The sequence below is a fragment of the Diceros bicornis genome, chromosome 34 (assembly GCF_020826845.1).
Source record: "Diceros bicornis minor isolate mBicDic1 chromosome 34, mDicBic1.mat.cur, whole genome shotgun sequence".
In the NCBI taxonomy this organism is placed as follows: Eukaryota; Metazoa; Chordata; class Mammalia; order Perissodactyla; family Rhinocerotidae; genus Diceros; species Diceros bicornis.
The window spans coordinates 30781193-30805760 of record NC_080773.1 but is presented as its reverse complement, the minus strand read 5'-3'; the positions used below and the strand labels follow the sequence as shown (position 1 = coordinate 30805760).

Below are 24568 nucleotides of genomic sequence, written 5' to 3'. Positions count from 1 at the left end.
GCCTAAAATGACCTATCCTGGAGAATGTTCCATGTGCATTTGAGAATAATGTGTATTCTACAGTTTTTGGGTGGAATGTTCAGTATATCTATTAACTCCATCTGGTCTAATGTGTCATTTAAGGTCAATGTTTCCTTATTCATCTTCTGTTTGGATGATTTAGCCATTGGTGTAAGTGGAGTGTTAAAGTCCCCTCCTATTATTGCATTGCTGTCTATTTCTCCTATGTTGGGTGCATAGATATTTACAAGTGTTATATCCTCTTGTTGGATTCTTCACTTGATCATTATGTGGTGCCCGTCTTGGTCTCTTTTTAAAGTTTTTGTTTTAAATTCTATTTTATCTGTTATAAATTTTTGCTACCCAGCTTTCTTTTCATTGAAATTTGCATGGAGTGTCTTTTTCTATCCCTTCACTTTCAGTTTGTGAGTGTCTTTAGCTCTGAAGTGTTCCTCTTTTATGTATCATATATATGGGTCTTGTTTTTTTATCCAATCAGCAACCTTATGCCTTTTGATTTGAGCATTTAGTCCATTGACATTTAAAGTAACCATTTTGTTAAGAATGTGCTTAATGCCATTTTCTTACTTTTTTCTGGATGTTTTCGTAGGTCTTCTCTGTTCCTTTCTTCTTCTCTTGCTCTCTTTGCTTGTGGTTTTATGGCTTTTTTTAGTATTATGTTTGAATTCCTTTCTCTTTTTTGTATTCATTATAGATTTCTGGTTTGTGATCACCATGTGGTTCTTATATAATAACCTATGTGTATAGCAATCTATATTACTTTGATGGTCTCTTTAGGCTGACGTCTTACTAAAAGCTCTACTCTTTCACGCCTCTCCTCTCACATTTTGTTATTGGTATGATATTTAACCTCGTTTTTTGTTCTTGTGTATTCATTACCCTCTTAGCATTGAAATAGACAATTTTAGTACTTTTTTCTTTTGACCTTCATATTAGCATCATAGGTGGTTGATCTGATACCTTTACTGTATATTTGCCTTTACCAGTGATTTTATTATTATTGTTTTTTTGATAATTTTCTTATTCCTATTTGTGGTCTTCTCTTTTCCACTTAAATACATCTCTTTAGCATTTCTTGTAAGACTTGTTTCTTGGTGATAAATTCCTTTAGTTTAAGGTTGTCTGGCAAACTCTTTCTCTCCTTCCGTTCTGAAAGATAGCCTTGCTGGTAGAGTATTGTTTGCTATAGGTTTTTCCTTTAAGCACTTTAAATATATTTTTCCACTCCCTTATAGCCTCTAAGGTTTCTTCTGAGAAGTCAGCTGATAGCCTTATGTGTTTCTTTATATGAAACTTGTTGCATTTCTCCTGCATCTGTTAGGATTCTCTCTTTATATTTAATTCTGGACATTTTAATTATAATGTGTCTTGGTGTGGGGCTCTTTGGTTTTCTTTTGTTTGGTTCTCTCTGTGCTTCCTGTGCCTAGATGTCAGTTTCCTTCCTTTGGTTAGGAAATTTTTCAGCTATTATTTCTTTAAATAGATTCTCTGCCCCTTTGTCTCTCTCTTCGCCTTCTGCGACACCTATGACATGGATGTTAGTGCACTTGGTGTTGTTCCAGAGGTCACTTAGACTGTCCAAGTTCTTTTTAATTCTTTTTTCTTTTATCAGTTCAGCTTGAGTGATTTCCTCTATTCTTTCATCCAGCTCATTGATCCATTCTTCTGTGTCATCTACTCTGCTACTGAGTCCCTCTAGTGAATTTTTCATTTCCAGTATTGTATTCTGCATTTCTGATTTGATCTTTTTTATGTCCTCCAAATTTTTGTTTAAGTTATAACTGAGTTTATCCATTCTTCTCCCAAGATCAGTGAGCATCCTTATGAATTTTAGTTTGTACTCTTTGTCAGGTAGATTATCTCTATCTAATTTAATTCTTTTTCTGGGGTTTTGTCCTGTTCCCTTACTTGGAGCATATTCCTTTTTCTCCTCATTTTGCCTCTTTCTATGTGCTTATATCTATGTATTAGATATTTCAGCTATATCTCCCAAACTTGGAGAGGTGGCCTTATGTAAGGAATTCCTTATGAGACCCAGGAGTGTGCTTCCCTCTCCTCACCAGTTCCAAATGTTCCAAGGAAGTCCCCTGTGTGGGCTACATGTGTCCTTCTGTTAGAGCAGGTTTGCTCTTGCTGCAGATGCCTGAGGAGGCTAGGCCATGCCCTTGGCTGGTTCTAATGATCAGCTGGGTGTAGCTGCTATAGACCCTTCAGTCAATTTTTTGGACTTGGGGAGCCTCAGCACAATTGGCTGCAAGGTCTGATAGGGCATTTCTGTTGCAGTTTTTCTAAGTGAGTAGGGCCTCAGCATGGCTGGTTGATAGGCTCACAGGATTACAATTGCTGTAGGCCTCTGGCCTGCAAGGCTGTTGTCAGCTTTCTTAGGATTGCAGCACCAATTGCTTTAGGCTTTGGACGGTGGGACAGATCCCCTATGTGGCTGTTTCAGAAGCAGAAGTCTTCTGTGGCCGACAAGCCCGACCCACATGGCCACACACCCCATCATCACAGTCCTACTCTGTGTGCATGCCTTGACCCAGTTGCCCCACAGCAGAGGCCCCACGCATTCCACCTATGCAGGACCACTCCTCACACATACCCTCTCCTGCAGAGGTAGGCCCACTCACTAGGCTGCTGTGGTTCCAGGCACACCACCTATGTGGGGCCACAAGTTGCTGTTTTGTGGGGCCAGTCCCTAGGGTGCCTTGGCTGAGCTGGATTAAATCAGCCTCAGAACTCCTGGACTAGGTCACTATAATGGCTGCCACCAACCTCTCAGACCCTGCAGAGGGCTCACCTCTCACTGACATGCACCCAGAGACTATCAAGTGAGTCTCTTTTCACCAAAGGGGTGTGCACATTTCCTCCTGGTGATGTTAGGTTGCTTTCTGAAATGGGTGAATTTGCACGTGGGCCTTTTTTTTTCCTCATATATGATAGCTTTTCTGGGAGTATTCCACGTTGTAGTTGATAGCCAGCAAAGGTGGATATTATGACACTTGTCTCTGTTGTACTGAGTCCAAAAGGTGCTTATTGTGCCAATGCTCCCCCATGCAGATGCCTTCTCCTCCAGGGAAAGTTTTGTACCTTAAGAATGTGCCTAGCTGGCCATCAAGTGCTGCAGCTCGAAAGTGGCTTTTTTCTCTCCATAAAGGTATTTCTGCCTCTTCCACTTCAGTCAGCACTCTCCATTGTTTGCGGTGTTATTCTCCACTTCTATCTTGCTAGAATTAACCAGTGAATTCATTTGGTCCAGGTCTTTTCTTTGTTGGGAGTTTTATTTTTTAAATTATTGTTTTTGTCTAGTTACTGCTTATAAGCTTGTTGTTATATTTTAAAATTATTTATACTAAAGTCCAAATAGGATGTACCTTTATAGATATTTATACATTTTTCCAGGTGTCCAATTCGTTGGTGTATACTTGTTCATTACTTCCTCTTATAATTACGTTTATTTCTATGATATCATTTATAAGGTCTGCTTTCACTACTGATTTTAGTTCAGTCTGCCCTCTTTTGTTTTAATACAGCTAAAGTTTTGTAAATTTTATATAAAACTGTAAAGTGTACTCACTGAATGTACTAAGTGGCATAATTTTTTTTGATATCTTTCAGCTTTTTCTTCTCATGACACCCATGGTTTGTTGTCAGATCTTATTGCACACAAGAGGCTCCATATTGGAAAGAAGACTTTCAAATGTGGTGAATGTGGCAAGGCTTTTAATCAGTCTGAAAATCTTACTAAACATCAGAGTATTCATTCTGGGGAAGAAACTTACAAATGTAATAATTGTGGGAAGGTCCGTAGTCACTCATCAACTCTAAATAGACATAAGAAAATCCATACTGAAGAGAAACCATACAAATGTAAAGAATGTGGCAAAGCCTTCAACCAGTGCTCAAAGCTTACTAAACATCAGAGAATTCATACTGGAAAGAAAACTTACAAATGTCAAGAATGTGGCAAAGCCTTTAACCAGTGCTCAAAACTTACTCAACAAAGAGATTTCATACTGGAGAGAAACCATACAAATGTCAAGAATGTGGCAAAGCCTTTAGTCACTGCTCGAACCTTATTAAACATAAGAGAATTCATACTGGAGAGAACCCTTACAAATGTAAAGAATGTGGCAAAGCCTTGAACAACTGCTCAAACCTTGTTAAACATCAGAGAATTCATAGAGGAGAGAAAACTTACAAATGCACAGAATGTGGCGAAACCTTTAACCAGTGCTTAAACCTTACTAATCATCAAAGAATTCATAATGGAGAGAAGCCTTACAAATGTAAAGAATGTAGCAAAGAATTTAAATGGAGTTACAGCGTTACTCAACATAAGAGAACTCACACTGGAGAGAAACCATACAAATGTGAAGAATGTGGTAAAGCCTTTAACCAGGGCTCAACACTTACTCAACATCAGAGAATTCATACTGGAGAGAAACCTTACAAAAGTAAAGAATGTGGCAAAACCTTTAACAACTACTCAAGCCTTACTCGACATCAGAGATTTCATATTGGAGAGAAACCATGTGAATGTAAATAATGTGTAAAAGCCTCTCACAAGAACTATGGCCTTACTAAACATAAGGAAGTGCATACTGCAGAGAAACCCTATAATGTAACAAATGTGGAAATACTTTTGTCCAAAATATACAGTTTAGAAAACAACAGAATGTTCATATTTGAAAAGAATACTTTTAAGGTGTAAGAAAACGTGGGAAAGTATTTTTCAACAATCACATCTAAATAAATATCAGAATTCATAGTTAAAAGCAACCAGTCAACAACACTTTTCAGATATTACTCTAAATCAGAATATTTATTCTAGAGAATCCAAATTTTAAAAACTTAGGTAATTTATTTGTTAATATTTTTCAGAGTCAAGGAGATGGATGTTTGGACAGGTATAGTCATTTTTAGTGTATCTTTTTATATGGATAGTATTGTAGTTTTTTGAAAAGCAGATAAAAGCAATTCAACTCTCAATTATTTCATGCTATTTCTTTATTCCTAGTTTGTATTTGAAATCGTGTGGTTGATTTTTGCTCCTTCAATGATATAAAAGACCCTCCTGTGTTAGCTGGGATTCATCACGTCTACTTTTCCATGGAAGATGAATGACACCGTAAAGGACAATGTATGAAGCAAATCTAAATGGAGACACTGTTTGTGGTTGACTTATCTCATTGACATAAGTCTCCATTAGGTACATGTTCAGGGCATTATTCTTTGTATTAAAGTAAGATAGAAAAACATTATGAACTTTAAATATGTCCACCAATTGCACTTTGAAGATAAAAAACATGGCAGATCATTAGAATTCTGGTGTGTGTTCATAACAGCAATGTATAGTAGTCATGAATATTGACATGGTTGAAAGAAATCTTCACAGACATAGGAAAAAAATATAGCTGACATTTCCCTAAAAAGGCATCAAATTAATGTACATCCATGTTTACTAAGTAATTAGCCTCCATTTTTGAATCAAAGAAAGCACAACTCTCAGATCATTCTATGAGATCAACAAATGTGTTTCTTGAATGCTTGTAACCTCTATTTTGACGAAGAATCATGCAGTGGATTTTAAAAATGCTTCATTTACACTATGTGTGAACACAATATATTTTAACTAATAAAACTGAATTGTTTTCAATATATTAAAACTGATGTGTAATGAATGAAGTGTTATCGCACCACCACCATTAACCACTCCCACCTTATTTAAGGTTGTAGAGAAGAGATGCTAACATCTCATCAGAAGGGACTTCCTTCTGATGATCCTGCCTAACAATGTTTTCAACTACTTTTCCCTCCATTTTCTTCTTATGACAGTCAAGGTTAGCTTCTTAGAATACTTCTTTCCTAAATCCCAGATCCTTCTCTCCATTCTGCCATCCTGGCTTCCTATATGACGTGAACATTTCTCACCATGACTTAATGCCCTGCATCTATTGAGAAGGTTCTCATTTGACAGGTGAAAAGGGAGAGTCATTTTATCCAAGGTTTCCATTGGGGGTGGGGTTGGGTACTTGGATATCAGTGAAGGAGAAACGTTTTATGTTAAGGTCCCATGTGGATGGTCCATTAGCTCTGTTGTAGACTGGGATTAAGAAAATGCACAAATAAACAAGAATATGTGGTCCAGAATTACTGAGAAATTTCTGAAAAAGGAAGAGAGCCTTGCTCTCTAGAATTCTAAAGAAAGACTTACTATTTAAAATGCACTGCAGCTTACAGGACACTGGAGCCATATGTGGCTTAACATTTGCATAAACTGCCATTTTCTCATGATTAGATTCAATTTATGATTTACTTTCTTTTTTGTTTGCCAAGAATAACACAGGAGTGATGACGTGTCCTTTGGTGCTTCAGGCTCCTGATATCCATTTGTCCCATCACAGCTGATGTTAACTTCATTCACTTGGTTCAGGTGCTCTCTGCCAGATTCTCCTCTATAACATTAATATTTTTTCCCAATTATTAATAAGGATTTGGGGAGATTCAGTGAGTGATGTGCATAAACCATGACATTTAATTTGGAACATCTCTTTCTTTTAAGTTTGTCTTTGCTTGAAGTTTGCTTTGTGAAATGAAGGCTCTCACCTGTGTTTATTAGAGATATTGGCTTTTGCAAGTGGATGTTCTACATCAGTCAAGCTTAAGTCCCATAAGTTTCCATTTTATTCCAGAGTCGTGTCAGACATACTCTTCTTATGGCTTTGTTGTATTTTTAGAAAAGGAAAATAAGACTCCAAGAATTAATATATACTCCAAAGCCTTAAATTCTAAAATATTGGGGCCAGCCCAGTGGCGTAGTGGTTAAGGTCATGAGCTCCAAGCCTGAGGTTCGCAATTCGGATCCTGGGTGCAGACATAATCACCATTCATCAAGCCATGCTGAGGCAGCATCCCGTATACAAAACAGAGGAAGATGGGTACAGATATTAGGTCAGGGCCAATCTTCCTCACGAAAAAAAAGAAAAAGAAAAGAAAACTTCTAAAATATAACTCAGTACAAATTGTAGATAAAATAAAAATTGTCAATGAAGTACATATTCAGAAATAATAGCTCTTCTATTAGTTTGTCATTTTGTGTGTTTGTGTCCATAGTAATTTTAAAAGACAGAAAATGTTTCATGCACAAATTTATAAGTTAATTGAATTGAAAATATTTGTTAATTTCCATGATATTAAAACTTTGCTACATATCATTTTTAACATGTATATAGTTACTTCTTAAATATATGGATGTGTGCATAAAGTGTGAGTTATTAGTTCAAATCTGTGTTGCTACCCTCTTAACTTGTGTCTATTACTCTTCTCAGTTAGAGAGTTTCCTGTGATTTTACTTTTAGGATTGACTCTGTAAATTGGCCTTGTATGTATCTTCCTTTTAGATAAATTCTAGGTCAGAGAAACTAGGTTAAATCCCAGATTCTACCATTAACTGGATATTGGACAAATATTTTTACAAAAGAATATTATTATTGCTCTCGTAGATTGTTTGTGGTTTTATGCATTTATTAATTCTGACAGAATAAAGTCTAGTGTATAGTAAATGTTCAGAAAGGATTGTTCTGCCATCTTTGCTATTATGTAAGAATGTGCTACTATGCCATGTGACTCTCTGAGTCAAAATCATCCATGAATTTTTCCCATCAGGTTATACCTTTTTGCTATAAAAAATGTGGCCTTTCACCTGAGGCATTCACATCAGGAGTGAGCTTGGTAGAAATACAGAAACTCAGGCCCTATCCCAAAACTTCTCAATCAGAACTGCAGTTCAAAAAGAACTCCAGTTTACTGTGCACATTAAAATTTGAGAAATATAATTCAAACTCACCATGAGGTTGTCATCTGATATACACATATACAACATGTGATGTATAGCACTCACAAATACATGTATGCCTTTGTTGATGCCTTAATTATATATTTTATCTTCCCTAAAGTGTTGTATTGATGGTTTTTTTTTTTTTGTCTGTGTAATTTGCTTTCCTCAGTTAGGAAAAATTTTAGGAAATATTACTGTGTTTAAAATTACCTAATTGTTTATTTTAGGTCACTCACCTAAAACAGAAGCAGTTCTCTTAAATCTATGTTTTCATCTTTGGTCAACTTATGGACTCTGTTCCTGCCTGCTTGACAAAGTGTTATTTACTTCAGGGACAGTTGTCATTCATGGGTGAGGCCATAGAATTCTCTCAGGAGAAATGGGAATGCCTGGACATTGCTCAGTGGGATTTGTAAAGAGATGCGATGTTAGAGAACTACAGGAATCTGGTCTCCTTGGGTGAGGATAACTTCCTTCAGAATTCATAATCCACATCTAGAGTTTAATTTCTTTCATTTATACAATGTCTTTTGGAAGTTTGTACTTCACATGACTAAATTTCTGATCCTTGCTTTAAGGAAATAATTTGGGTTTTGTTGGTGTAAAGGAGAAAATCTTCATGATGTTTCATCTTGATATTTTTTTTCTATTTATTTTTATCGTGGTAACATTGGTTTATAACATTGTATAAAGTTCAGGTGTACATCGTTACACTTATTTCCCATAGATTACATCATGTTCTCATGTTCACCACTCAAATACTAATTACAATCCATCACCAAACACATGTGCCTAATTATCCCTTTCACCCTTCTCCCTGCCCTCTTCCCCTCTGGTAACCACTAGTGCAGTCTCTGTCTCCATGTATTTGTTTGTTGTTATTATTATCTACTACTTAATGTGTGAGATCAGATGGCATTTGATCTTCTCCTTCTGACATTTAACTTTGCATAATACCCTCAATGTCCATCCATGTTGTCACAAATGGCTGGATTTCAATATTTCTTACGGCTGAGTAGTAATCCATTGTGTATATATACTACATCTGCTTTATCCATTCATCCCTTGGTCGGCACTTAGGTTGCTTGATATTAAGCTTCCTGTTTCATGAGGTGATCTGCCTCCTTCACTCTAGATTAGGGATACTTATAAAGATTCAATGGCACAAAATATTGCCTTGATATGTTGGCTACATCTTAAACTCTAATTTGTATGCCTTCTTTTTGATTTAATAGTACTTGGAAGTGGAGTTAAGGATCTTCAAATTAAAAATGCTTTCTTAGTTTTCTAAAGGGGCCAACAAGAAACACCATTTGTGGAAATAACTCTCTGTAACCTTCTATAATGTCCTGTCTCTTGAGAACAATACTGGATTGGAACATGGAGACTCCTCAGCAAGAGTCAATTCCTTTTTCTTATGAACAGGTCTCATTATCTCTAAGCCAGACCTGGTTTCCTTTTTGGAGCAAAAGAAAAAGCCCTGGGATGAGAAGAGATAGGAGCCAGTAGTCATACACCCAGGTAGGTGGGAACGAATGAAGCAGATGACACAAGTGAGAGGTTCAAAGGTCAAAGAGGAGGCCAGACTTTAAATGCAGTTCGGGAAGCTCTGCTTCAATGAAAAAGATTTTTGAGAAGCCTAGGTTTATTTCTCTTGCTGTCTCAGAGGGACATCTCCTCCTGACTCTTGTGATGCTCTTAAATCCTCCACAGATTCTCCTTCTGCTCCAGTGATCTTCTATCACACTCACAGGGAGAGCCCAAGGACTCCCCATGGCCAGGGAGGGCCTGCATAATCTCTCTGTACTTTTATTGCTTTTTGGGGCCGGGGAAAATTCTGTGCACACGTGGAGATCATAATGAATACCAAAACGTGAGTTTCTCCTCCCCTATTTTTGAGTGCCCTTGCCTCCTAGAGACACCTACAAATTCAGCTACATAATTGGGAATGTGGGATAGACTGACCCTATGCTACCAAAACTTAGGCAGAACATCTCTCCCCATGGAGGCTTCTCCATGGTCCAGACCCCGTACTCAGTCCTCAGAAATGTCCCCACGATCCTCAGTGTTTGATCCTGGTCTCACAGTAGAAGATCCTGGGCCACTTTATTAAGTCATAATTGGTGCTGGGCCCTACCAAAGACGAATTGACAGAATCTCTGAGGGTTGGACACAGGAGATGGTGGTTCTGAAAAACACACAAGGGATCCCAACAGGAAGTCAAGGGTGAGAACAAATTTGCTAAACATTGCTCATCAGACTTTCATGTATATACAAATCTCTCAAGGATCTCATTAAAAATGGATTCTGGGGCTCCACATTGAGACATTATGACTCCCAAGGTCCAAGATGAGGGCCTGTTCATTTGCATTTTTAACAAAGCCTGAAGTTGCTGCCCCAAGAACTCATTTCCAGCAGTCTTGAACTAGAGAAAGCAACAACAACACCATATACCCCATGCTCCTATCTCAACACAAATATTGCTTGTTCCCAGTGATGGTTACCTAATAGCTTCTTGAAAGATGATCATCTCTGCTCACTATGCACACACTGAGAGGGGACAGAGAAGGCAGTGGTGTCTGAGTAAGGCTGCATTTGGGAAGCAACATTCATTCATTCATGAAAGCAATGTTATTGAGCATGTGGTGTGTTCACAGGTGTGTGAGAAGGCACGGTGTCCAGGACAGTGTGGTGGGAACTGCTTTGGGGAGGCAGTTTCTTGGTCTAATTGGTCCTTTTCAACAGAAACCAAACTGACTATTCTCTATTAGTCTCTGCAAGCCCCTTTTAGCCAGAGGGACTGTGTTGGATGCAAAATCTGGGGCCACTGAGCTATGTGCCCAAAAAGTTACTCCTGAAGTATAAAGCAGGATTCTGGGGACATCAGAAGGGCCACTGTAGAGGTGGGACATATGGGCACCTTATGTGTTCATATTACACAGTATGATTCTGGCTGGCCAGTCCCTGATACCCGATCTGTTCTCGGGTCATCTGCATTGTTGGATGTGCTGTATTCAGGTCCTTGAAGATTCCCTGTGTGCACATGTGTGAAGGTTTGGACGTTAGGAAAAGGCAGAAACAGAGGAGGGCATCAAAAACTCTGAAGGTAAAACACAAGTCAAAGGGAGGACTGCTCTGTGTTTTAGGCTATGGTCCTATCTTGCCTGAACTGTGAAGTCAGGCATGTGGGCTTGGTGGAGATGGGATTCAAGGCTGGTGGTCCAGAGACCTGGGCTGGTGAAGGGAGGGACACGTGACTGCAGGGCTGGCCCTGAGAGGGGTGGTGTGTGCCAGAAGTCCTCTGTGCGCATGTGCAGCCTTAGGTGGGGACCTCTATATGCACAGGTGCTGTGGCGAGGAATTTCCAAGGGTGAAGTCTGATCAAGTGAGGGGAGTCTTGCTGATGTCTTGTGAGGATGCAGGAGTGTGGGGCAAGGGGGTGGAGATAAGTCTCTCTGTGTCCTTATGCTACTCTGTGCCTAGGGAAACATACGGGCACCAGATGAGAAAAGTGCCCCACAAATGGTGGAGATATACGGGAACATAGTTAGTGGTATATTACACTTTATATCCATTTGCAATGACAGTTTAGCAATTATCCACCCACAATGAGAATTTCAGTCACGATGTGCACAATCTCATATCCCAGAACCACCTCAGTAATCTCATTGCACAAATAAATGGTCCATGATGTGTGTGATAGCAGGAGACAGACATTCAACTACCAAAGTATATAAACAGGGAATGTTTCAATAAAGCTGTTTTATCCATAATTACCTCACAATTTGTGTTTCAGGGAGTGCAGTAGATCTATTTCTACTGGCATGAAGATGTCACCTTCATTATCATTGATTAAGGGAAGCAATTTGACAGTAAGTCTGATATGACAAATTTGTGTGAATATTGAACCAAATTCAGAATATTTTAATGTTTGCGTGTAGCGGGGGAGAATTTTTTCCTCACTCCTCTTAGGGTATCTGGCTGGGCCTAAGAATTAAACTGAATTAAGAAAGATTAACAGGAGAGAATAATACAAATTTTATTAAATTCTGACATTTACTTGGGAGTCTTCACAAGAGAAGGAAGAGCCAAATAAGTGACCAGAGCAGAAAGCTTTTAGACAAACAATTTATTTTAAAGAATTGACAAGACCAAGGGGTTGGGGTGAGGGGTAGCTAGATAGTCCTTAAGATAAGAGTTAGTTTAAGAAGGTTTGTTTGCAGCTTCTTCTGGTGCCATCTCTGGGCTGCTAAGAGTCTGTCTCCAGAAAACAGAGTGTTTATGTCTTGTCTTTAGGCAGAAAGAGGGGAGCTTTTTCTGCCTTTATAGCTTCTTAATTGCCTTCAGCTAAAAATAATTTTTATTTCAAAGAAGCATATTTTTGGGTGATATATTCTGATTTCCTTCATCTGTGTATTTATATATATATATTATGAAATTTGAATTGCATTTCAGATACACTCAAAAATTGCATAGGAAGGAGGATACACCTCACACCGATGAAAATTAGGCAAAAATGAAGTGTGAAGGCTGCAGGTAACCATTCAATGTCCTTGAATTGAAAAAGTAGCATTGACTTAGGTGAGAGTTAAATGAACTGTAGAATCTGTTAAACCTTCTGATTCTGGTGCATTCTTTTGGGAAAGACACAAATTCGATCTTTTTGTGGATGTTGTTCAACTTAGCCTTTCCACAACCACTAGAGAGAGGATCGATATGGGTATATTTTATTACAAAATTTCTGTATCACCTAGACTTCGAAATTGATTGGCATTGAATTCTACTAATATATCCAATAATGTATAATATAAGTTTTTTACCATTATGTTCTTCCTTTTCCTGTTTGGCTTTGAAAATCCTTCTCAGGTGCTTTGGTTCTGCTTGTCTGCTCATAACTGAAATGATGCTGACACTCAGTAGTCTGAAGTTTAGGAAAGAATACACTTTGGAAATAAAAATGCCTCAGAGGAGCAGAGAACTAAGCAAGACACATGAGCTTCATTGCAGGTCCCTCCCGTGCCAACTCAGTATTTCCTGGGGCCTCTGTGTGCACCCTGTCTGCCCCCAGGATCAAAAAAAGAAAGAGCCTCTCAAAACAGTGCAATGGTCTCTTTGGAAATAATTAGTAGGTTGTGATTGTTCTTGCTAATAAACAACTAGGAAAAAGTTTCTCACAAATGTGCTCAGTTCCCCAAGCCTGTCCCCTCATTGCAGTTAAAAGTGAAAAGATAATTGCAGTTCTGAGGGGAGGTGAGGTCGCAGAAACACAAACCCATATGTAGTGGTCTGGCTGTCTCCTTCCAATCCAGGTCCTGGCTGTCATGACCATCACACCAGGCCCACTGTCCTGGCAGCATAAAGGAGTCCAGTGACGATTGTTTATTTCAGTCTGAGAGGAAGAGTCTGCAAGGAAGGAGGGCTATCAGGACTCTGGGTAAGTGATCATGTTGGAAAACGGAATACTTCAGGGTTTGAATCTGGTTTAGTGCCAAAGCCACACAGGAAGGAAGAATGGTTCTGAGACATTAACTGAGCTAGTAGGATCCTACACCCATCCCTCATGGCTCCTAATGTAATTTAGCGTCTTCGACAAAGACCTTGATTCTTGCTGTTGAATCTCAGTGATAATGAAACCTGACTTTTAATGTACTTAAGAACTGTAGTTCTGAAATCAATCTGCTCTTTAGCCTAATTTACAGGAATCACAAACTACATTTTCAGGATTACTGCATGTGTGCTTACAAGAACTCTGTGCCTCTAATAAAGAATAGGATCTATCTACAGGAGTCATGTGGTCCTGTGCAGAAAAAGTGTGTCCAAATGGCAATTGCTGGAAGAGAAACATTGTTTCTAACTCTGGGTGTATGAAGCGCTTAATGGAGACACTCATTGTTTCCTACTGACACATCTGTGGTCTGTTCATTTTGATGAGACTGTTTCCCTCTTGAGAAAGAGAATTAGTACTTAAGGAAAATATGAGTCTCAAATGATGAGTTTCAGGTAGCAGCTGTCATGCTTGAATGTATCTTGTGATATTTTCTCTGGTTTAAAAATATCCTACAATTACTTTAAAAATGTAGTATTGCAATTTAATAAAATATAAAAGGTTTTACACCTTAGAGACTCCTTTCTTCATAATGGTCTTAAAAATATAAGGCAAAACTCACTTGCTTGGTAAGAGTTTCACTTTATTCACGTATCAATAAATCAATGAGGATGTGATTTGAAATTAGTAAACTACTTTTTCTACAGAAAAAAAGTTATCATATATTTAGTGATTCCTATAAACCAATTTATGGCACACTATGATATTAACAATTTATGAGATAGGTAGTATTATATTTTGTTCCTGGCATAAATGAGTCTTTGTTTTGCCATCCTAAAATTGAGCCAATCTTGTATTTATTAAACCCAACTTGGTTCTGTGACAGGTGTCTATAGTATTGCAATCAGAGCATCTACATTTAGTTAAAACTTTGAAAGCTTTATGCAATATTGATATTGGCTATGAAATAAATCCTTGCACGTAAGTGGAAATTTGTTACACCTGAATTTAAATAATAAATAAACGTCTAATTTAAAATATAAAGATGGCCTGAAAATAGCTAAATATGTATCTAGACTATTGGAAGGACACAGATAAGCGGATTGTTAGTATATTACAGTGATTAAATGTGCTTGCTTTGTTACCAGCTCAGCCAGATTTAAGTCCCATCCTGCCTGTAACTACTGTGTGAATTTAGTCTAAATGCTTAATCTCTCTGTATCTAAGTTCCCTTGTTCTTTAGAATGAAAATAATAGTAGTTCCCAACTCATAGGTTTGGGATAAATAAAGTCACCCAGTACATGTATGGTCTTCATAGCAGTTATTAATTCATTGTAAATGCTCTTTAAAAAGTTATATATTCAGAGGCTGGCCCAGTGTTGCGGTGGTTAAGTTTGGCATGCTCCACTTCGGTGGTCCAGGGTGTGCAGGTTCAGATCCCGGGCAGACCTACACCACTCATCAAGCCATGTTGTGGTGGCATCCCAGATACCAAATAGAGGAAGATAATCACAGATGTTAGCTCAGAGCCTCTTTTCTTCCTGCAAAAAGAGGAAGATTGGCAACAGTTGTTGGCTCAGGTCCAATCTTCCTCACCCCCCCCCAAAAAAAGTTCTATATTCAATGCTTGTAAACCTGTTTGTCAAAGAAAAATATTAAGTTAATATTTCTCACTAGGAACTAATGGTAAGTGGAGAATATTTGATTTCAGTTGATATGTTACATGTAGCCCATGCCTCATGTTCCCATGCAGGAAACTCTGGCTAAGGAAGCAAATATCATTCGCAAAGACCTGACAGGATGGCCACCATAGATTTCACAGTAAGAAGGATTTTTTTTTATTGATATTTTAATGGTTTCTAACATTGTGAAATTTTGGGTTGTACATTTTTGTTTGTCCATCACCCCATATATGACTCCCAAGAAGGATTTTTTTAATCAGAGAATATAGTTGGAATACTGGGGAATGTCTCTCTTCTTTACCATTATCTCTTCCTTTGCTTCACTGGATGCAGGCTGCAGTCCACAGATTCGATTGTGGAACATCTACTGGTAGCCAACACCTTGGTCATGCTTTCTATAGGAATCCCAATTACAATGGCAGCATTTGGGTGGGAACATTTTCTCAACGATATTGGATGCAAACTTCTTTATTATATTCACAGAGTGGCCAGGGGTGTGTCCATTGGCACCACCTGCCTTTTGAGTGTCTTCCAGGCCCTCACCATCAGCCCCAGAAACGCCAGGTGGGCACAGTTTAAAGTGAAAGCTCCCAAGAACATTGGGTTGTCTATTTTCCTCTGCTGGATCCTACAACTGCTGATAAATATTATTTTTACTCTGTATGCGACTGATAGTTGGAGCAACACAAACATCACAAATAAAAAAGATTTGGGATTATGTTCTGTTGTAATTCATGACAGAATCGTAGTCTTATTGAATGTAGGATTTTTATCATTCCCTGATATTTCATGTTTGGGGCTTATGATCTGGACCAGTGGCTTTATGCTTCTCCTCCTGTACAGGCACAAGCAGCAGGTCCGACACATTCATAAGACCAATATCTCCCCTAGATCCTCTGCTGAATCCAGAGCCACACAAAGCATCCTTGTCTTGGTGAGCACTTTTGTTTCTTTGCACACTCTCTCTTCCATCTTCCAAATTTATTTGGCTCTTTCTAGTAATCCCAGCCAGTTGTTGTTGATCTTCATTGCACCAACTACCGTGTGTTTTCCAACTGTAAGCCCCTACATTCTCATGAGCCATGACCACAGAATATCTACATTTTTCCGTTCCTGGATAAGGATTAGATAATTACTTAATCTTATAAGAAATGTATAAATTGAATTTGCACATTGTTCAGTTTATTTATCCATCCTCCTTCTGAGTCATAAGTAAAATTATTAGACAGTCATTTACAAGAGATTGGTAAACAAGACAGGTTGATTTTATGCTCAAAAGTAAGCAATAAATCATAATGCAATCCTAAATGAATTATTGTGTAACTGTCATATAATAAAACTTTATTAAAGCTTGTTTGAGAACTTCAGAATCTAGGCAGTATTAAACAGGATTTTCTGAAACAATGTGGGGGTTACAGAAAAAAGTCTTTGAGTGTGTAACTATCAACCTCAAATAATACATTTTCCTAGAATTAATCCTGCTACGATACCGGGATAATCTATGTGAAATGAAACAGCATGGAAGACGGTCATTCAAGAAAAAAGAAATTTTCCCACAGACTAATGAACAGTGGGGAGTTAAGCTGAAGGGTCATTTCAGATTCAGAGAGCAGAGCTTTTGGGGCCCTAAATATGAGTTCCTTACATTTCTTCTTTGGAGAGATAGTAGTCATTTGAAATATGATGTTATGAAGTGACATTATCATAATGAAAATATTTTTATTTGGAAATGGCGAGGTGGAAGTGGAACAAGTGCAATGGAGCACAAGAATATGTTTTTGCTAATTTTCAACAGACATCAAGTGAGTGTGGATGTTAAAAAAAATACATAATGTCTGGGGAAAAAATTGCATGGAATTTGAAATCTGTAAAAATTAATTTAATCTCTATTCTGTGTGGATGCCAGCTGGGCATTTTGGCAGGAAAAAGTGTACAGGATGCAATTCTCACGTCTCTAATGTTGGGAGATAAGTTTATGGAGGGGATTTCCATTAAAATTAGGAGAGTGGAGGCATTACTGTTTTGAAGAGAAATGTCATAAATCCATTTTTCAATGGGAAGTTGGTTTACCAAATGTGAAAAAATAGATATTCCTAAATTTTAGGAAATATTTTCATGTAGTTCTCCCAACATTTACATTATGAAGCTGATGCAAAGTTTTGAGGATTCTGCTTTTTTAAAAATAATAGAAGTAATTTGACCTAATGGGTATTTATTGAACCTGGTGCTACTAGAGAAACATACATTTTTAAATCACATTAACACCTAAATATTTGACATACATTAGACCACAAAGAAGTATAGGAAAGAATACACATGTACACATAGATACTACATTAATATGTGTATATATATATGTGTGTATGTGTGTATATATGTATATAGCATGTATATGTATATATAAACACATCAATACATATACAATATATAGATGTATTTATGTGTATATATGGAATATATGCATATATAATCAGTCAAATTACTTCCTGTGAATTAATAGTATTGCAAAAATGTTCAAGAAGTTGAAAAATAATCCTAATCACAATAATGACAAACTATTTTAAGCTTAAAGTCTACTTTAAGATGTACACCATTTGCTAATAGTTTCATTGTTGAAAATTACACAGAATGTATTTTAAGTTTTCTACCTTAATTTTTGTGGTTTATCTATTCTCATGAGGGAAGAAAAACTAATTGTACATAATGAAAAAACATTTTGACTTTACCAGGAGCAATTAGTCTATTTATGTTGAATATCATAATGAATAAATTTAGCCTTAGGTTTACCATCATATTGTGTGCTCTTTGTTAAAACTAGTGTATTTTATTATTTTTCTATCTTAACTCTTCAATATTAATTTTGAAAAATAATTCTCCTTTTTACTCTTCCTCTTAGAGGGTTATACAAGAAGCATCTCTTAGTTTAGTAACCTCAAAATTTCAGCTTACTTTTATTTATTCATTTTTTCTGTGTTTTTACTTATTTATTTATTTATTTTCTGGTGTACATCATTATACTTCTATTTCTGCATGGATTACATCATGTTCTCATGTTTACCACCCAAATACTAATTACAATCCATCACCACACACATTTGCCTAATTATCCCTTTCGCCCTACTCTCTCCCCTCTTCCCCTCTGGTAAAAACCAATCCAATCTCTGTCTCTATGTGTGTGTTTGTTGTTGTTTTTATCTACTACTTATGAGTGAGATCATACGGTATTTGACCTTCTCCCTCTGACTCATTTCACTTAGCATAATATCCTCAATGTCCATCCATGTTGTCACACATGGCTGGATTTCATCGTTTCTTATGGGTGTGTAGTATTCCATTGTGTACCTAACCACATCTCCTTCATCCATTTGTCCCTTGATGGGCACTTAGGTTGCTTCCAAGTCTTGCCTATTGTGAATAATGCTGCAATGAACACAGGGGTGCTTGTATCTTTACGCATTGGTGTTTTCATGTTGTTTGGATAAATACCCAGCAGTGGAATAGCTGGATTGTATGGTAGTTCTATCCTTAATTTTTTGAGGAATCTCCATACTGTTTTCCATAGTGGCTGCACCAGTTTGCACTCCCACCAGCAGTATATGAGAGTTCCCTTCTCTCCACATCATCTCCAACACTGGTTGTTTCCTGTCTTCTTAATTATAGCCATTCTCTCGGGCGTGAGGTAATATCTCATTGTAGTTTTGATTTGCATTTCCCTGGTAGTTAATGTTGTTGAACATCTTTTCATGTGTCTGTTGGCCATCTCTATATCTTCTTTGGAGAAACGTCAGTTCAGGTCTTTTGCCCATTTTTAATTGGGTTTTTAGTTGTGTTGTTGTTGAGATGTATGAGTTCTATATATATTTTGGAGATTAACCCCTTATCAGATGCATGGTTTGCAAATATCTTCTCCCAATTGTTAGGCTGTCTTTTTATTTTGATGATGGTTTCCTTTGCTGTGCAGAAGCTTTTTAGTCTGATGTAGTCCAGTTTGTGTATTTTTTCTATTGTTTTTCATGCTGGGTCAGACATGGTGCTTGAAAATATGTTGCTAAGACTGATGTCGAAGAGCGTACTGCCTATGTTTTCTTCTAGAAGTTTCATAGTTTCAAGTCTTACAGTCAAGTCTTTAATCCATTTACAGTTAATTTTTGTGTATGGTGTAAGGTAATGGTCTACTTTTGTTTTTTTGCATGTGGCTGTCCAATTTTCCCAACACTATTTGTTGAAGAGACTTTCCTTTCTCTATTGTATATTCTTGGCTCCTTTGTCAAAATTAGCTGTCCATAGATGTGTAGGTTTATTTCTGGGCTTTCGATTCTGTTCCATTGATCTGTGTGTCTGTTTTTGTGCCAGGACCATGTTGTTTTGTTTACTATAGCTTTGTAGTATATTTAGAAATCAGGGAGTGTGATACCTCCAGCTTTGTTTTTTTCCTCAGGATTCCTTTGGCTATTCGGTGTCTTTTGTTGTTCCATAGAAATTTTAGGATTCTTTGTTCTATTTCTGTGAAAAATGTTGTTTGAATTTTGATAGGGATTTCATTGAATCTATAGATTGCTTTAGGAAGTATGGACATCTTAACTATGTTAATTCCTCCAATCCAAGAGCACAGAATATCTTTCCATTTCTTTGTGTCTTCTTCAATTTCTTTCAACAATGTTTTATATTTTTTGGTGTACAGATCTTTCACTTCTTTGGTTAAGTTTATTCCTCGGTATTTTCTTCTTTTTGTTGCAGTTATAAATGGGATGGTACTCTTAATTTCTCTTTCTGCTACTTCGTTGTTAGTGTATAGAAATGCAATTGATTTTTGTCGATTTTGTATCCTGCAAATTTTCCATATTCATTTATTAGTTCAAAAAGTCTTTTGGTGGATTCTTTAGTGTTTTCTGTACATAAAATCATGTCATCTACAAATAGTGAGAGTTTCACTTCTTTCTTTCCAATTTGGATCCCTTTTATTTCTTTTTGTTGCCTGATTGCTCTGACTAGGACTTCCAATACTATGTTAAATAGGAGTGGTGAGAGTGGGCATCTTTGTCTGGTTCCTGTTCTTAGAGGGATAGCTTTCAGTTTTTCACCATTGAGGATGATATTATCAACTTACTTTTAAAAGGTAATAAAAATTTCAAGTTATTTACTACCTTCCCTATCTACCTTGACAATATATGGATATTATCAACTCTTATCCATTTACCTTCTTTGGCCTATTTTGTTTATTATTTATTTGTATTTAAAACAACTAAGGATATGTGCATAGGTCGTAACTACACAGCAAATTTCAGAAATTCCAGAATCTGAATACACTTTTGTATGTAGCTCCTAGATAAAGAAACCAAAAATTGTAAACATTCAGAGGCGCCCTGGTTCCCACTCCCAGTCCCTACCCCTAAGGGTTATCACTATTCTGAACCTAACAACACAGATCACGTGTTTCCGTGTTTTATTTTATATAAGTGGAGTAACAGTATGAATGTGTTTTTATTCCTTATGTTTTTGAATATGTCTATGTTGTTGCATGTTGTTGTGAATCCTGCATTGCCATTTTTGTGTAGCATTCTATTGTATAAATATTTATTAATTTAATTGTTCCACTGTGTATAGGTATGTGAAAGGTTTTTAGTTTGTGTCTATTTGGAATAGTGCTGGTATATAAGTCCTAGAAATTATGGGAGCTGTATGTGGCTCGAAATTTGCATAAAACCTATTTTATTGTGATTACATTCATATTGATTTACTTTTGTTTTTATTGTTTTGGAAGCAATACCACGACAATGATGAGTCCTTTAGCATGCATGAGGCAGCTGATATCAATTTGTCCCATTACTGGTGATGTAAACTTTCTTCACTTGGTTCAAGAGCTCTCTGCCAGATTTCTCTACTATAAAGATAATAACTTTCCAGGTATCATTAAAAGCGTCTTGAAGGTTAACGTGCATAAACCATAACATTTAATCTGGAATCTCACCTGTCTTCTTAGTTTTTCTTTGCTTGCAATTTTCTCTGGAAAATGAAAGCTCTCACCTTTGTATACTGGAAATACTGGCTTTTGCAAGTAAAACTTCTAAATTAGTCAGTCCTTGGTCCTGTAAGTTTCCATTTTAGTCCACACTTATGTCGCAAATATTCTTCTTTATTTTTGTATTTTCAGAAAAAATAAAAATCGTATAATTAATAAATGCTCAAGTAGCTTAAAATTCTATAGTGTAACTCTGGACAAATGATCAATGAATTTTATTTTCAGAGAAATAACTAGAAGTTTGTTGGTTTAAAGAAGAACGGCTTCACAATGGTTCATCTTGACCTTAATCTTCCCCTTTCATATGGTGATCTGCATCTTTCACTCTGGATTAGAGTTAACTCTAGAAATGCAATGGCATAAAATATTGTTTTCTGTATCTTAAACTCCATTTTCCATTCCTTATTTTTGATTCAGTAGTAGTGGACATGGAGTTAAGGATCTGAAAATTGAAAATGCTTCCTAAGTAGTCTAAGGGGGCTGTCATGAAACAGTGGGAAAATAGTATTCTATGAAATTCTGTAAAGTTCTCTCTTCTCTATTGAGCACAGTACTGGATTGGAATTTGAAGAATCTCCAGCAAGAGTCATGTCCCTTTTTTAATAAACAGTTCTTGCTGTCTCAAAACTGTTCTTAGTCACATTGTTGGAGGAAAAAAAAAAAACAGCCCTGAAATATGATGAGAAAAGAGACAGTAGCCATATACGCAGGTGGGTGAGAATGAATCAGGATATGACACACGGGAGAAGTCCAAACGTCAAGGAGGAAGCTAGACCTTAAAATTTGGGTTGGGAAGCTCTGCTTCAGGGGAACTGATTTTGGAAGCCTAGGGTTGTTTCTCTTGCTGCCACAGAGGAACATATCCAGACTCACTCTTATTATCCTCCTAAATTCTTTAAGAATTCTCCTTCTGCTCCAGTGATGTTTTATCACATTCACAGTGAGAGCCAAAGGCCTCCCCTTGGCCAGTTTGGGTCCATTTAATCTGACTAGTCTTCCATTGCTCTTGGGTGCCTGGAAAAAGATGTGTACATACAGAGTTCCTATATGGAGGCCAAAATATGAGTTTCTCCTCCCCTGTCTTTGAGTGTCTTTGCCTCCTAAAGACACCAACCAATTCTGCAACAACATGGGGAATGTGGGATGGACTGACTCTCTCCTATCAAATCTTTTGCAGAGCAGGCCTCCCCATGGAGACTTCCCCATGGACCAACCCCTGGACTCAGAACTCAGAAATGTACCTGGTAGTCTCAGTCTTTACACTGGCCTCAAAGTACAATAACCTTGGCCACGTTATTAAGACATAACTGATGCTGGGCCCTATCAAATAATAATTGATAGAAACTCTGGGGGTGGGACACAGTATATGGTAGTTCTGAAAATTACACAGTGATCCCAATGGGAAGTCAAGGCTGAGAATGGCTTTGCTAAACATTTTTCATCAAACATTCATGTATAAACAAATCATTGGGGTGTCCCATTAAAAAACATATTCTAGGGCTCCACACTCAGACATTATGACTCCCCATTCTGAGATGAGGTCTGTTAATTTTTTTGTTTTGTTTTGCTTTGTTTTAGGTGAGGAAGATTAACCTTGAGCTAACATCCATTGCCAATCCTCCACTTTTTGCTGAGGAAGATTACCCGTGGTCTAAGGTGCATGCCCATCTGCCTCTGTTATATATGTGTGACACCTGGCACAGCATGACTTGAGAAGTGGTGCGTAGGTCCATGCCAAGGATCCAAACCTGCGAACCCTGGGCCACCAAATTGGAGTGCGTGAGCTTAACCACAACGCCACCAACCAGCCCCAACTGTTAATTTGTTTTTTAACAACCACTGAGGTTGCTACCCCAAACCTCATTTCCAGTAGGACTAAGGTAGAGAAAGCAAGAACAGCACACCTGAGCCCCTCACACCCAACTATGCTATCTCAATACAAATACTGCTTGTTCTCAGTGAAGACCTCTAATAGCTTCTCAAAAGATGACATTCTCTGCTCACTGCTGGCAAGTTGAGAGCGGACTGGAGAAGGCAGTGGTATCTGAGCAAGGCTATTTTTGGGGAAACAACATGAAAGCAGTGCTTATTGAACATCCACTACACACTCACAAGTATGTGAGGATGCACTGGGACCTGGACACTGTGCTGGGAGTCTCACATAGGATATGTGAGTTAATCCTTGCAATACCCTGGGAATTGGGCATTATATGTTCATCTTTCCCAGGAGGATGTAGATGGTGGATTTGCTTTCTTGGGAGTAGAGATTCTTTCTCTTCCCTTTCATCATCACTGATAATAAAAATAATATTTGCTGTGATGTTACAAATATAGATGTAAGAGTGGGAGACAGCAATGAAGTGTGGAGTAGTGGTTCTGAGTGAATTTTGACGAGTTATTCATTTATTCCTGCATTAGTTAATTTTTAATGTGTGAACTATCCATGGATATGACAGGAATGGAAAACTGGGTGCTGCATGTTACTTTGGAAGCACAAGTTTTAACCAGAAACATGAAATTCACTCACCAAATTTTAAGCCTTTTTTCTCCTTTATCTAAGTCTGAGCCCTAGGAACCTACATGCCAGCTCTGAAACACACAGGAGGTGAAGCTGCCAGGAACTCTTGTTTTCTGAGCTCTTTTGAGAAAGGAAGATCTGGGAATGGGAGTGAGCCATGGCAGGGCAACTTTTTGGTTGGAGGTTATTTTCAACAGAAACTGAACTGATGATTCTCTATTAGGCTCTGTAAGCCCCATTTAAGAGGAACCATATTCTGGATGCAAAATCTGGGGCAGCTGAGCTCTGTGACCACAAAATTAGGCCTGATGTATGAAACAGGAAACTGGAGGTGCTGTCACCGACTAGGTGCCTCTAGAAACTCAAAGGTGGGATTGGAAGCAATTAACTATTTTTCCAAGTTGTTTCTTTTCCTTTGTGTGTTAAGGAGATATAACCACCAGCCATCCTGAAACTGACCAAGCCTCACCATAAGAGTTATGCCCATGACCTTTGCCTTGTTTTTAATGCAAAGATCTCTCCAGGAGGAGCTTAGGCCTTATTATGTGGAAGCGTGTTCTCCAACTGAGCTTGTACAAGCGAATACCCACCTCTCCCTTGTGAATATTCATTCCCCAACAAAATAAAAGTTCCTGCTTTCCTTTGTTCAGGAATGCCATGACTTTGGAAATGATTCCTCATGGCCTCTTATTTGCTGCAAATACACTTTACTTTGTGAGACAACTTCCACTGCTGTAGAGTCTTATGTAACTCACCAGGAGGCGATCCCGCTTGGTTGGGTATCAGTGTCAGAGAGCCAGCTCTAGAGGAGGGACTGAAGGGTACCTTATGCATTCGTATTACACAGGGTGATTCTGGGCGGTCAGTGCCTGATCCCAGTCTGCTCTCAGGTCATCTGCATCGTTGGAGGTGCTGGATTCAGTTCTTTGAGGGGTTCACCTGAAT

General features: G+C 37.8%; 3 protein-coding genes across 3 annotated transcripts in view; 2 read left to right on the top strand and 1 right to left on the bottom strand.

The window, feature by feature from the left end:
* The window catches only part of LOC131397936 (zinc finger protein 420-like), a 58372-nt gene extending 53805 nt beyond the window's left edge, over positions 1-4567 (top strand). Inside the window, 2 exon segments of the mRNA XM_058531039.1 lie at positions 3673-4017; positions 4020-4567. Coding sequence (XP_058387022.1) covers positions 3673-4017; positions 4020-4567 — 893 coding nt within the window.
* LOC131397312 (zinc finger protein 208-like) overlaps positions 1-24568 on the bottom strand; it is a 649542-nt gene that overhangs the window by 164104 nt on the left and 460870 nt on the right.
* On the top strand, positions 15205-16218 carry LOC131397340 (vomeronasal type-1 receptor 4-like). Its single transcript, XM_058530134.1, has 2 exons — positions 15205-15242; positions 15342-16218. The coding sequence occupies exons 1-2, from the start codon at positions 15205-15207 to the stop codon at positions 16216-16218; spliced, it is 915 nt and encodes a 304-aa protein (XP_058386117.1).